This window comes from Histoplasma capsulatum, genomic scaffold (assembly GCF_000149585.1).
Source record: "Histoplasma capsulatum NAm1 scaffold_4 genomic scaffold, whole genome shotgun sequence".
NCBI classification, from domain to species: domain Eukaryota; kingdom Fungi; phylum Ascomycota; class Eurotiomycetes; order Onygenales; family Ajellomycetaceae; genus Histoplasma; species Histoplasma mississippiense.
In genome coordinates, this window is record NW_001813979.1 from 1,379,674 (window position 1) to 1,393,377 (window position 13,704).

Below are 13,704 nucleotides of genomic sequence, written 5' to 3' on the forward strand. Positions count from 1 at the left end.
TTCTCAAACACAGGCCAGAGGCCAGAACACTGAGGATCTCATTGTGGTCATTAGTACCTGACGGCAGAATCATGACCATACAGTTAATCATGCTCCGGTGTCGTGTTTCTCCCACAGACGATAATGTGCTTCCACGCTTTTGTCACAACCCTACTCGCTTTGATGGGTGTGGAACTGGAAACGTTGAGCGAACATTCAAAGAAGCTTCATGATCCCTGCAGGCAGGGGAGGCTGGTCAATCTCAAGTCTCCAGGAGCCCGATGCCCCTCTTACCAAGGGCAATTTGGTCCGCAATATGTCTACGCCGCGTATATGCCGGTACCGACTATGAATGCCAACGATGCAATGAACCAGACCCTGCTTCGGCCCCTCCCTCCAGTATATAATAAATATTAAACTACCTTGCCCACCTGGACGAACTGTTTCCCGGCACAGTTATTTCAGACGCTTGTTTGTCCTTCACATTCGGAGGTGCGCCTCCATTCGTGGATTCTGTGCGGGGGCTGATAAAAGGAAGCTGGATAACTGCCACCGCCGCAAGATCATCCATCAGCTATGACATCGTACAAACACCTTATCGACTCCAGTTCGCCTCCAACGCCCGGGGACAGCAGCCTCGAGCTGTCTGCCATCAACACACACCTAAGCCCAGAGCATGGCTCGCGAGCAGCAAGGCATCTGATGATCCGCCTCCCAAGCCTCCTCGGCCCGAAGTTGCCCCGACAGTTCCCCCTGTGCAGGACGAGTACGACGATGCTCCTCCAAGTTATGAAGACGCCATGGCAGATGCTCTTGGGCCAGTGGACGGCCCGCGGCGCGAGTATAACCCCCCAGAGCCAGGATCATGGGCAGGGGCTGATAATAAGGGTTCAGCGAAAAATCATAAAGACGACGAGCGGCTCTTCCCCAATAGCGACCCGCGGAATGCATCAACGGAGTCTTTCTTCGATAGCTATCATGCGAATGCGACTTCTCTGGATGGACATGGTGCTAGCCGGCTGGCGCAATCGACATCAGCTGGGCAAGTTCAACAAACACAAGTTGTCTGGGAAACTCCATACCCGGCGCAACAACTATTGCAGCTACCGAAGTCACCACAGTCACCACAGTCACCACAGTCACCACATTCACCACATTCACCACAGTCACCACAGTCACCACAAGCACCACAGTCGCCACAAACACCACAAGCAACACAGTCACCACAAGCACGACAGGAGCAACCACAACGAAGACCAATGCCGTTCATGGGAGTTCCCAGTAGAAAACCCGTACCTGGGGCGGGAAAACAATGAAGGCTCGGGAATAACCCCTGGGAATGCCTGAGTCCTTATCCCACAGAATATAGTGGGGCCGTCTGTCATCTGCTGGATGCGAGCGGCTAGATAGAATATAGCATTTGGGTGCGGTCATGTCATCGTCTCCATCAAATGTTTCATTCCCTTAATTTCCACAACCGCCTTTCCTTTGGTTTTTCTACCCATCGTATATTTTTCTGTTTGGCTAACGACATGTCATGACAGCGAGAGCTCAGGGACTCGGATAACGAAAGCGTTTTCTTATTTTATTTTATTTCTTCTTTCCTCGCCTCCACACATTGGATTTGGACTTCAACTTAGGGAAAATGGAACATACTAGTGGTTTTTTTTTTGTTTTAAAAAAAAAAGAAGAATGTGAGGATAATGACAACTTTGACCGGAATTACAAATTTATTAGCAATTTCAATAGAGGTCAAATATTAAATATGGCTCATTGAGATAAGTTTCTCAAATAGCTGCTCTTAGAATTGTGGAAATAAAATAAGGGGAAATAAAGGTGGCGCTAGACTCGGATAGGCAGCTTTTTAGATGAAGGCTAACTACTCCGTACCACCAAAAGTGATCAGACACTGAGAGCTAAAAGAAAATGGTAAAAGGTGCGACTGGAATTAATCACTACATAATTGTTTCCTGCACCTTCGTTATCCTGGCTCTAGATCAGATCGCCAGTCTACTGGCTCGCTTACCCTGGTGCCAGACTGCCTGACATCTGCTATATATATCCCTTTAACAAAAAATAACTTCCACATACAAGATCCAACTAGCTAAGGCTGCCGAAATAAGGGATACCGCAAGGCTTAGGAGAAGAAAAAGAAATTGATAGGGTCCTTATCCTACCATTGCCCCGACACCTTTTCACGTCCTAAACCCAAAAAACACCGCCATGCGTCTCCACCTCGTTATACAGCGGCACGGTCTCCCCACTACCCGTGTCCTCTGGACGACATCCTCGCCCAGCTCTGCTTCTTCCAAAGCCAATTCCGCTGTCTTGTCCCTTCGCGACTGTGTCATCTTCTACTCTTACGTCAACGCGCGCGCCAAATTCTGGCTTTGGAGCTGGCGCCTCCGCCGCGGCTTCGGGAAGCGGGGGGTTGACCATTGCACAATTGCTGGAAGATGTGAATGAGGTTATTCCACTTGAGACACACGTTGAGGATGGTATTGGTGATGCGGGACAATGGGGCCTGGAGGATTATGCGGTGGAAGTTATGGGGTTTGAGTGCTTACATTTCATGGAGGTTGATGGGCTGCTGAGAGATGGAGATGAGGTTGTGTATGTTTATCCTTTGGCCAAGTTCTTTATATATATATATATATATATATATATATATATTTTTTTCGTTTCTTTATTGGCTTATGATTTACTGACTCTGGGATCCTTTTCCATTGTGGGCTGTAGAATACGCGCACTACAACTTAGCGATCTCATGGCCAGGAGACTCACGGGCCGGCATCAGATTACTATCGATGGGAAACATTTAATCGACGGTGTTCCATTTGGGAAACCTTACATTCAAAAAGCCACGTCATCAAGGCCGCCTATTACAATCCCACCACGGAAGAAAAGGCGTTTGAACTTTGGTGGATGGCGGATCGATGACCCTCTTGCAGGAGACTATAACGATGAAAATGAATATGATGAAGAGAACGACCCAGAGTGGAAAGAAGAGGTGGACGGAGCTGGGAAAGAGCTTGTGGTTGCGGCTAGGGATGTAGACCACAGTGACGAGGATGACGATGAATATGAATATCAGAGCGAGAGCGAGAGCGAGAGCGATGAATCTGCTGTAACCCCGTCTGAGGAAGCAATAATGTCCTATGAGCGACGAACTGAGGAGCAGCCTGGAGCGAAAGCGACCGGCTCATTGCCGTCCACACGTGGGTCGAAAAAACAAGCGACCAAGCGACAGAAGCGAGAAGCACAAGCGAACCTTGGTGTTGTGGAACGTAAAACCCACGGGATCTTGCATCGAAAAGGACAGACAGGCTCCACAACTTCACAAAAGCAAAGTGCCAATGTAAGCTTCGAGGATCATCAGAACGTTGATTCCGAGGGATCAAAAGCCTCCGATGCGGAATCGGTTAGCGATGGTGTTTCTGTTTCTGGTACTGATCAGTCAAGCGACGAGAATGAAACAAGCTCCATTTCTTCTAGCGACTCCAGCTCGAGCGAAGCGTCGTCCGAAGCCTCTTCAAATTCTAGTGGCAATTCATCAACTTCAGGATCCGAAGCTATCACAGGATCCGAAGCTATCAAATCCCCTACTTTCAGTGCCAAAGGGCAAACGACAACTTCTTTAACGGGAACTGATACAAAGACAACTATAGCTGCTCCCCGGGTAATTGATCATCCTCCCGGTACTGGCTCTCGAAAGACGAAAAACACCAATAGGAGAAATAAATTACGGAGAAAACTCGAAAAATTGAAGGAGCTCGGAACACTTCATAAAGATGCTAATTTCGACGATCTGCGCAAGTGGTGCGAGGCCCATCCAGGCCCGTTTCCGGAGGTATTGGGTGAAGCGACCCCAGGAACTCAAACGAAAGTCGTTGATGAGCAAGCAGAATTCGAGCGGAAGCGTGAACAGCTGTTGCGTGATATTTCAAACGGAGTACACGGGAGCCCACAGGTTACCAGGAACACTAATACATTTAGTCCTCCGGAATCTTTGTCAACCACACCTATAAATGGGGCCAATGGAGCTCCAAGCAAAACTGGAAAATCATCCAAGAGAAAATCGATATCAGATGTTCCCAGCTCTCGGCAACTTGTATTTGATTCGCTGGGCTTGAAGCGCCCCAAGACCAAGGAAAGTGAAGAGACATTACGAGAGAAGCTCACTCCACAAGTACTGCAACCAAAACCATCACAAGAATTGCCGTTGGTTGAAGAAGTCGAGAAGCCTACGGAGGCGAAAATCGATCTAATTGAAAACTGGCAAGATCGACTCATTCTCCAAGCTACGGAATGTCTTTATGACGATGTAAAGTTATCTGCACCACCGTTTCCTTTCGTTCAACGATGGGATAAGGATGCCCAGGCCAAAATCCGCGAACTTAAAGGGAGTCAACAAGTTAGTGGCAAGAAGCGGAAGCGGAAATCTCGAAATCACCGGGTAGAAGACTATCATGACGACTGTTGCAACGGAGAAGCCAGTTTTTCAAACGAAAATCATCTAGATTATGGAGGTGATGGGGTTGGTGAACATCCAACCACCCCAGCTAAGTCGCTTAACAGAGCTGCCCCTGGCCCGCAAATCCAGGATGCTACTGGTATGGAGGCCGCTCCTTTGGGAAGGGGTGCGTCCACCGATGATCTTCCAAGTTTACCGGACGATGTATCAACGTTGAAAGATGCACAAGGCGCTGATATGAAGCCTGGAACAATCATCGCTTTTAAGCAATTGGACATGTCTAAAGCTACGAACTGGCAACCATTGGTGTCAGAATATCGCACTGCCGTGGTCGAAAGTGTTGTGGATGGGACTTTGACAATGCGACTTGCACGACAACATAGAGAGCAACCTCCGCAAAGCCATGACGATAACGACAATGGAGTGGCACAGTACACCAAGTTTGAGATGCCTGGATATGATGAATGGAAAGGCGAAGATGATGGATTCAGGGAAGTGCAATTTGAAGAGCTCATAGAACCGAAATTGCTGTCCGCAGGGTCTGGGGATAGTCTGGTGGAGGTGGCGGAGGAGACACAGAACCATCTGTTGGTATAAATTCTCCTTTCATGTTAATGCGCCTGCCAGCTTACCCGATACCTGAACCAGTTTCACTGAACTTTCCCCCTCGATTCCTGAAGTCGTCACCGTTTCCTCCCCGACGCGACACAAGATTTCAACAATGATTCGAGAGGCTGGGTTCCGATCAGGATTCGACTCAGACTTTCTCCCTCCTGAAGCTCCTGAAGATGCCTTCTTCGACGCCCAAAGTTCTAGGACAAACAATGGATTTGATGGAGTGGCCACGCCAATAGTTAAATCTCCTGTTTTTGCTGGCTTTACCTCTAGCCCGCCACTAAGTCCCTCAAGACATTGTCACCGAAACGACTCACTTGTGTCTAAGTCTTCAGGAAACTGCTCTCCACTAAATGTGCCTAGAAAGAGAATCATCGCGGAGGTACTCAGTTCATTTTCATGTATACAAGATGTTTTGTCCGATCCCTCTGCACTCAAGCCGGAGCCTGAGCATCAGAAATCGCCGGCATTATCATCGGACGATCAACCTCAGACTCTGGAGTCCGGCTATCTGCTTGTCCAGGATTCCATGCCATCGGACAGGAACCAAGCAACCACTTCACAGCTTTGACCCTCCAATTGACGAGACACACATCGGAACCGATTTAGACCCTGGAACCAAATCAGCCGATGATATTCCAAATGATGACTGTGCGCAGCATGTTCAGCCGATGGCCCTTCTGTCTGCGGACATTTACCACTCCTCATTTGCATCACTTAAGCTGGATAGGATGACTCTGGATCATGATGACTCCCAGTTTTCAGTTCTTGCTTCCGCCGTAGAAGACAGCCAGCCAGCTGAACACCGCCGGAGTTCAAGTGGTGAATCTGTAATCACCAATCCCTTCTACGAACCCGATAGGGGTTTTCCAACTGTATCACCACCCATCGCGCGATTCGCCTCCACTGCCCCACCCCGCACAACAACAGCGGCGGAGAATTCCCCGCCCAGGCCTGTAGATAGAAAAAACAACCGCAAAGTCCTCTCATCGCCACACCAGCTATCATCTTCACCCCATCAGAAACCCCAGTGCTACGACGAGCGGTCGGATCTTCCAGCTATTGCCGAGGCTGATAAGGAGTCAACGCAGCATTCCAAATATATCCCCAAGCTAGGAATGTCACAAGAGAGCTGTAGTTCTATTGTAGATTTAACGATATCTAGCGAGCTCGAGTCGCCTGGGAATTCAGACGGAGATTTCGCGGCGTCTCAGGGACTTCCACAGGGCCCTGGATGGATTAAGAAACGGAACGTCAGAGGCCGCGGGCCCCGCGGGGCAGAAGTCCCTTCAGTTCGAACGCGGAGGAAAGGTCTACGGGGAAAGAGTGTGATATAGTTGTTATTCAAGGCTGAAGTGAGAATACCGAGTTTTGAGAGAGCGTAGCTGGAGTTGACTGGGACCTGGATGGAACTACTTATTGGAACTACTTATTTGCATGTATATATCATCTAGACATGTTAGCACTCGAAATATGGAAAATGTCAACCTGTGCCAACTTGGGTGAGACAAAACCGCCAATGACGTCACGACAAGCGCCCTGGCCAACCTCCCTGCAAACGCAGGACCAACATTGGGCAATTTATAGTTCTGATGAGATCGATATACTCAAAAAATCCATTATCCTGCCTCATTCCTACCGCCCTTGGGCATTTAAACTGGCGTCATTCCATAGTATGTCCTTCTGCCCTTGCCCCACTTCCAGCTCCATCATCACCCGTTGCAGTGTAACCCAATTCACACTTCTGCTCCAGTTATTGCTGTAGGTTCCTGGACCAGGAATCGTGCATTGTGGAAGCCGCTTCGCACGTCATCGATCCTTGCATCCTGTCGCCCGCAAGCAGCTGTAAACTTTCCCCGCATCAAGCACGTCCATACCTCTCGAATCGTCAACCCCAGGAATAACAACTCCAGCAACAGCAGTGGTAACAGCAGCAGCAGCAATTCTACAAGAATAATAAGGGCCAAAGCACGCATAAACCACTTCACAACTTCACCACAGTTGTCTGCGTCTAATTTAAAAATGTCATCAACATCTACTTTCAAAATCAAGGGCCTGACCTCACTTGATCTCCCTTCTGACAAGATAGAAGTAGAGGTCGAGAAGATCGAGAAGGGGAAACTCTTGCTCTTGAAACATGGCGGCCAGATCCATGCACTCACTGCTAATTGTACGCATTATGGGGCGCCGCTGGTAAAGGGCGTGCTCAGTCCGGATGCAAGACTGACTTGTCCATGGCATGGTGGTATGTACTAGTATTTATGTTCAGATGGAAGTTATATTTTACAATTCTTACCTATATATATATTCTCTTCTTTTTTGGCGCACATAATCAAATTTCATCGAAAGAGATATCGAATTAGTCTGCGCTAACAGGTTCCATATTTTGATATGCGTCAGCTTGCTTTAATATTACAACTGGAGACGTGGAAGACGCGCCAGCTTTGAATGCGCTGCATAAATATGAAGTATTTGAGAAGGATGGCGGTGTCTATGTCAAGGCGGATGAAGCCACCTTCAAGGAAAATGGCAGACTTCCCGTATCTTCCTGCAGTGTTGCGCAACAAGATCAGAAGGTTGTGATTATCGGAGGGTCAGTCTGCAGAATTTCCCTCCTCTCTACACCATGCAGCTACTAATACAATTTTCCCCATCCAGCGGAAGCGCAACAATCGGAGCAGTAGAAGTACTCCGCGAGCATGGCTTCAATGGCCAGATCACAATAATTTCCAAGGAGGCCAACCTCCCCCTTGACAGAACAAAGCTCTCCAAAGCCCTGATCCCGGAACCAGAGAAGCTCCTCCTGAGACCGCAAGAGTGGTACACCTCAGTCTCCATCTCCGTGGTCTCAGACGAAGCCACCTCTGTCGATTTCACAAACAAAACCGTAGCTACCAAATCCGGCAAGTCTATTCCATATACAAAGCTAATCCTCGCTACAGGTGGAACCCCTCGCCACCTGCCACTGCCCGGCTTCAAAGAGCTGGGGAACATCTTCGTCCTCCGCACCATACAAGACGTGCAGGCCATCCTAGCCGCTGTGGGTTCTACCAAAAAGAAAGAAATTGTAGTAATCGGCAGCTCCTTCATCGGCATGGAAGTAGGCAACGCGCTCTCCAAAGAGAACAATATAAAAATCGTCGGCATTGAATCCGCGCCGCTCGAGCGCATAATGGGTGCCAAAATCGGGCGCATCTTCCAAAATAACCTGGAGAAAAACGGCGTTAAGTTCTACATGTCTGCTTCCGTCGATAAAGCGACACCGTCTTCCGCAGATCCGTCAAAGGTAGGCGCCGTCCACTTCAAGGACGGTACCTCTCTGCCAGCTGATCTCGTCATCCTGGGTGTTGGAGTCAGCCCAGCCACTGAATTCCTCCGCGATAACCCCAGCGTAACCCTGGAACGCGACGGGTCCCTCAGGACGGACGAATACTTTGCCGTCGAGTGCCTGAAGGGAAACAACAGCGACGGCAGCAGCAGCGATGTCTACGCAATCGGCGACATCGCCACATACCCCTATCTCGGGCCTGGGGCAGGGCAAGGCGGCCATTCGCATGTACGCATCGAGCACTGGGACGTAGCACAAAATGCGGGGAGAAGCGTTGGGCGTACCATCGCCCACGCCTTCTCGAGCAACAGTTCCGTGCCTCTGAAAGCGAAATCATTCATTCCGATCTTCTGGTCATCGCTCGGTGGGCAGCTGCGTTACTGTGGAAATACGATGAATGGCTTTGACGATTTGATTGTCAAGGGGGAACCTGAGGCGGCGAAGTTTGTGGCGTATTATGTGCTGGGTGAGACGGTGGTGGCAGTTGCGAGTCTGGGAATGGACCCGATTGTTATGAAGTGTGCACAGTTGATGAAGAGAGGGAAGATGTTAGGGAAAAAAGAGGTGATCGAGGGAGTGGATGTGTTGAAGGTAGATTTGGAATGAGAAAAAGTGTATACATGTGTTTTTGAATCTGAAATTTGATTTTTTTTTTTTTCTCGGGAAAGGGGGTGGGTGTACTTATCCTGGATTACTGGATGGGATGGGACAGGCCTAGATTGAACTTTGGGGGAATGTATCATGATGATGCATGGAATCGCCTGCCCATATTTACAAGAATGGCAGTGGAATATATCTGAGAATTACAAAGGACAAAAAAGATCCGAAATAAAACTCGCTTCATAAATGAAATGTTCTCTGGACTTTCTCATCACTGAAAAAATGGTAATCAGCTCTATATTCTTAGAGCATGCTTCCAAAAATAAAAGTGGGTGGAGGGAAAAAAGAAGCAAGATCATGCAAAAACAAGGAAGATTCTCCCAAAACATAGATACATGACCAACATCAACAATGATGGTGTAAATTGAAAAAATAGGAAATCGACATCTTTCTCCTTCCCTTCTATCAGATCTAAAAGAGTTGAAAAAAAAAAAAAAAGAATAAAAGTAAAGAAGATGGAGTATATGCCAAACCAACTTCCCATCCAACACTTCTCAAAACCTCATCTTCCGCCATCGCCTTGAAGCCTCTCACCAGGTTTTCACAGAGTCGTCTTCTTTCCTTTCTTCTTCTTCTTCTTCTCCTTCTCCTTCTCCTTCTCCTTCTCTTTTCCCTTCTTCCGCCGCACGGGCATCTCCGTCTCCGGTTCTTCCTCGATTTCAACAGCAGCAGTAGCAGTAGAAGCTCTCGATGTCCCCAAGCCACCGGACATCACCGCCTGCTGAGGTGCAACATTGCCATTTCCACCTGATACTCCTGCCGCCGCCGCCGCAACCGCTGACGAGGACGAGGAAGGAGCAAACCCAGCCCTCTTACGCTCCTCCTCCACCAGCCTCGCCTCCTCCTCAGGACTCAGCATCGTCCCTTCAATGCTTATAAAACCCTTATCATGCTCCGCACCGGGAATGACATCCACATCTCTTACACGGAAGCGGACCATCCCGCGAACCCGTCGCCCCGAGCGTGTCTGGAAATAACCCGCCGAGGCATCCTCGAATGCTTCGAACGGTGGCTCCAAGCCGCCATTGTTCTGATGCTGGGTGCTGTGGTCAAGCATCGCAGCGGACGACGCAGGCAGGGGCCGGAAATTCTCCTTATCAGAATCGAAGTCTGAAGACTTGTCCTCGTCGTCGTCATCGTCATCGTCATCGTCATCGTCGTCGACGCCGATGCCGACGCCAACACTGCCGCCACGATCTTTAGGCGCAACCGCTTCCGACATTGATGTAGTCGACTCCTGCCCCGGCGCCACCCATCTCCAGTCAGCGGGGAGCCGGCGCCGCTCAATCCCGACGGAGAAAAGATTGTACACCACGGCGCCAAGGAAGCCGTCGGATTGAACGTTTATCCACCCCTCGAGCGCCTGTCCGCGCTCTGGGCGAAACACCAAAAATGTGGCTGTCAGGTAGACGTAAAGGACGCCGTACTCACCCGCGCTCATGGCGAGGGTTAACGGGTGTGGCTTCGGGCTCTCATCCAGGTTGTGCGGGGTTGACGGGGAGGATGGCGAGGGAGGAATGGAGGAAATGGAGGCGTTGGAGTAAGCGAGCACGATGCCGCGGAGGGGTGGGAAGTAGGTGAGTAGGAGCGGAGAGAGGTGTTCAGCTTGTAGGGAGGAGAGTGCGTGGGTTGGGGAGATGGAGATTGGAGACAGAGGAACGTAGAGCGTTGCGGTTATGAGGTGGAAGGGGGAGGATTCCGTCGAGTCTGTGGATGCAGATTCCAATCGTGATGCGGAGGCCTTAGTGAGAGGTTTTCTGGAGGTTGTTGGGGGTTCTTCTTCTTCATCCTGGGTTGCTTGGGACTGATGTTTGTGCTTCTTGGTGATTTGTGATCGTGGATTGGGGGAAGCTGGTAGCGTCGGCGCAGATGGCTCGAAGTCATCATGGTGCTTATGTTTCTTGTGTTTCCTATCCTTCTTTTCTTTCCTCTTGGCCTTTGGTGAAGACTCTTCTGCCTCTGGTTGCGCGGCGTAGTTGCTCACTTCATGTTTGCGCTTTTTGGCTGAGTGGCCGTCCTTTTCTCTATTTTTGCGCTTTCTCTCTGGTGAGACGGGGACGGAGTCGATGTCCATTGCGTCCAATGACATAGCGCATGCCGATATACCACCTTGTCGTTGTGACTTGCAGCTTGAATGTTTGAATGTATTTGTGCAGATATTGATTTTTTTTTTTTTTTTGTAGAGACTTTTTTTGTCCCACGGAATCACGGGGTGCTTGCCAAGATATCCAGCTAAGCCGCCGCGCAGACAACACAAACATCCGATCTAGATATCATTGATCATTCAACAGCCGGTATTCTGTTCCTTAATTTGTCTAACATTTGGTTTTGCAGAGCATTCTCTGTTTCTTATATGTGCCGGTACTAAGAGGAGACATGTACACCATTCTTTTGTTGGTCCCTTAAATTGCTTCGTTCTTTGTCGGCGAAATTCTATGTGTTTGTGAGCTTCGACAGTTCATCTTCCGCAAATATGGTCGACGACATTCTTTCCACGGTCCTCTCCTACGCCGGCTGGGCATTTCTCCCAAGAGTAAACTTTCTTCCTTTACATATGCGCATAAATATACCCTGAGCTAACGAGTGCGCCACAGTATGTGACCTCCTTCCTCCAGAACATCTACTACCGCATCACCATTCGCGCCGGCGACCCTCATCCCTCCCCCTCCAGCCCCCGCTACGCCCGCCACTACCGAAGAATCTACATCGCCGTCATAGCCTCCTACCTCCTCTACACCCTTTACGAAACATACCACAAACTCCGCGTAGAGGGCGACTTCTACCAACTGCTAGGGGTGCTCCCGACATCGAACGATCGCACTATCAAATCACGCTTCCGTCGCTTAGCCGCCCTGCACCACCCGGACAAGCGCCAAAGCCAGCAGTACATTCTCAACAGCGATGGTGACGGCTATGAATCGCCCGACGCGCTCTTTGTGCAGTTGAGGCTGGCGCAGGACACGCTGCTGGATCCCGTCAAGCGATTTGCGTACGATCGGTTTGGGCAGGCGGTGGTGGAAGGGTCGAAGGCGAAGACGATGGGCGAGTTTCTGTTTGCGGGATTGCGGGTGCTGTTGCCCCAATACATAGGCGGGTTTATCGTGATGGTGCTGATGAATCTGTTCTGGCTCTCTGCTTGGGGTCGATATGTAGGTTCTCTCTCTCTCTCTCTCTCTTTTTTTTTTTTTTTTTTTTTTTTTTTTTTTTTTTTTTTGTTTCGCCGAACCGTTTTACCGTGTCCTCTAGAGCAGAAGAAGAAGAAGAAGAAGAAGAAGAAGAGGAAGAAAATCTAACCACTTGAGAAAAATACAGTGGCGCTTCTACATCTCCTTCGCTCTCCTCGCCCTCGAACTAGCTCTCCTCACCCATCACAACGGCACTTTCATTCCAGCCTCCCACTTCCCTACCTGGCTCTCCACCCTCCTCCACCTCGACGCCTTCTACCTCCTCCCCTTCCAAAGCCTCATCCTAGCCCGCAACGCCTCCATGACGCTAAACATTTTCATCTCCCATCTGACACCACCAGACTCTTCCTCTTCATCATCCTCGTCAAGGTCAGCGTCAGCCGGAAATGGCGGCTTAAACCCCCCGACTCAGGCGCAGCTTACACAGCTGGTGAATCTAGCGCGGGCGAATGAGGCTGAGGCGACGAGGCTGTTGCAACTGGGGCTGGTGCCGTTCAAAGGGGATGAGGAGAGTGCGGGGAAGTTGCGGAGGGGGATGAAGGAAGTGTTGGTATTGGGGTCTGTAAGGGATGCGCCAGAGGTTAAGGAGGCGGTGAGGATGGTCATGGAGAGGAGGGGTGGGGTCGGGAGTTGAGAGGAGGTTGTTTTTCTTTTGGTTTGGTTAGGTTAGGTTCTTCTTTTACTTTCATGGGATGGGATAGCATAGCATGGGTGGGGGTGATTTTGTCAGATTTTGATTGGTGGAGGGGGATTGCATGTTTCTGGTATGTTGTTGGATGGAGAGCCGTGTACGGAGTATTTCCTTCCTTATTTGGTTATTGGGGTTTAACTGTAGATGGCGTACCTATTATGTCCATTCATTTTAGATCAACTGCCGCTAGATTATAGCTAGAACCAGCGACAGACGCTGCATCAATTCATTTTTTGTCCTTTCTCCTGCAAAGTTACTTTTCTAATAATAGATCAGCTAATATATATGTATGTATTTCCAGTCTGGAGGATATGGCTCCATCTGCGAAGGGAAAACCGCGGAGCAGCGAAGGGATGTAATTCATATAGATCATCTCCCTGTTTGCTGAGTATGCCATTTTTGTTCCCATTGTGGACAACATGCGTATATGGATGGTCTGCCGCAATATTACAACGGCGAATTTGGCTGAATTTGGTGTGTTCTTGTCTTCTGTCCTCCGTATGGGAGGATATGCCTCGATGGTACTTACAATTGAGTATGGGTGGTACGGATGTCGACGATACTTTTCCTCATAACTGGTCAGCCATGACAAGGAACTATGTACGGAGTAAGATGGCCTTCAGACCTCTCGTCCAAGAATGGGGTTGCTTAGTCATCAGATATAGAGGAGGTTACTAACAAGCTAAGTTAAGGTCACTCAAGTCTAGCCCCGAGCTGTCAGGGCACCGTAACACACTCATCATATGTGTGAAGTCCGTCTGAAATAGCTGCC

General features: G+C 49.4%; 4 protein-coding genes across 4 annotated transcripts; 3 read left to right on the plus strand and 1 right to left on the minus strand.

The window, feature by feature from the left end:
• Nucleotides 1–2,202: 2,202 nt before the first annotated feature.
• Nucleotides 2,203–5,050, plus strand: HCAG_04425 (predicted protein; the record flags this gene model as incomplete). The annotated part of the gene is made up of 3 exons (XM_001540535.1): nt 2,203–2,409; nt 2,447–2,592; nt 2,719–5,050. 3 exons carry the CDS (start codon nt 2,203–2,205, stop codon nt 5,048–5,050), a joined length of 2,685 nt encoding a protein of 894 aa, XP_001540585.1.
• A 2,040-nt stretch (nt 5,051–7,090) lies between these two features.
• Nucleotides 7,091–9,002, plus strand: HCAG_04426 (conserved hypothetical protein; the record flags this gene model as incomplete). Its single annotated transcript, XM_001540536.1, has 3 exons — nt 7,091–7,313; nt 7,469–7,661; nt 7,727–9,002. 3 exons carry the CDS (start codon nt 7,091–7,093, stop codon nt 9,000–9,002), a joined length of 1,692 nt encoding a protein of 563 aa, XP_001540586.1.
• A 595-nt stretch (nt 9,003–9,597) lies between these two features.
• Nucleotides 9,598–11,130, minus strand: HCAG_04427 (predicted protein; the record flags this gene model as incomplete). Its single annotated transcript, XM_001540537.1, has 1 exon — nt 9,598–11,130. The coding sequence occupies one exon, from the start codon at nt 11,128–11,130 to the stop codon at nt 9,598–9,600; it is 1,533 nt and encodes a 510-aa protein (XP_001540587.1).
• Nucleotides 11,131–11,529: 399 nt separating this feature from the next.
• Nucleotides 11,530–12,875, plus strand: HCAG_04428 (predicted protein; the record flags this gene model as incomplete). Its single annotated transcript, XM_001540538.1, has 3 exons — nt 11,530–11,589; nt 11,672–12,205; nt 12,369–12,875. 3 exons carry the CDS (start codon nt 11,530–11,532, stop codon nt 12,873–12,875), a joined length of 1,101 nt encoding a protein of 366 aa, XP_001540588.1.
• Nucleotides 12,876–13,704: the final 829 nt, after the last annotated feature.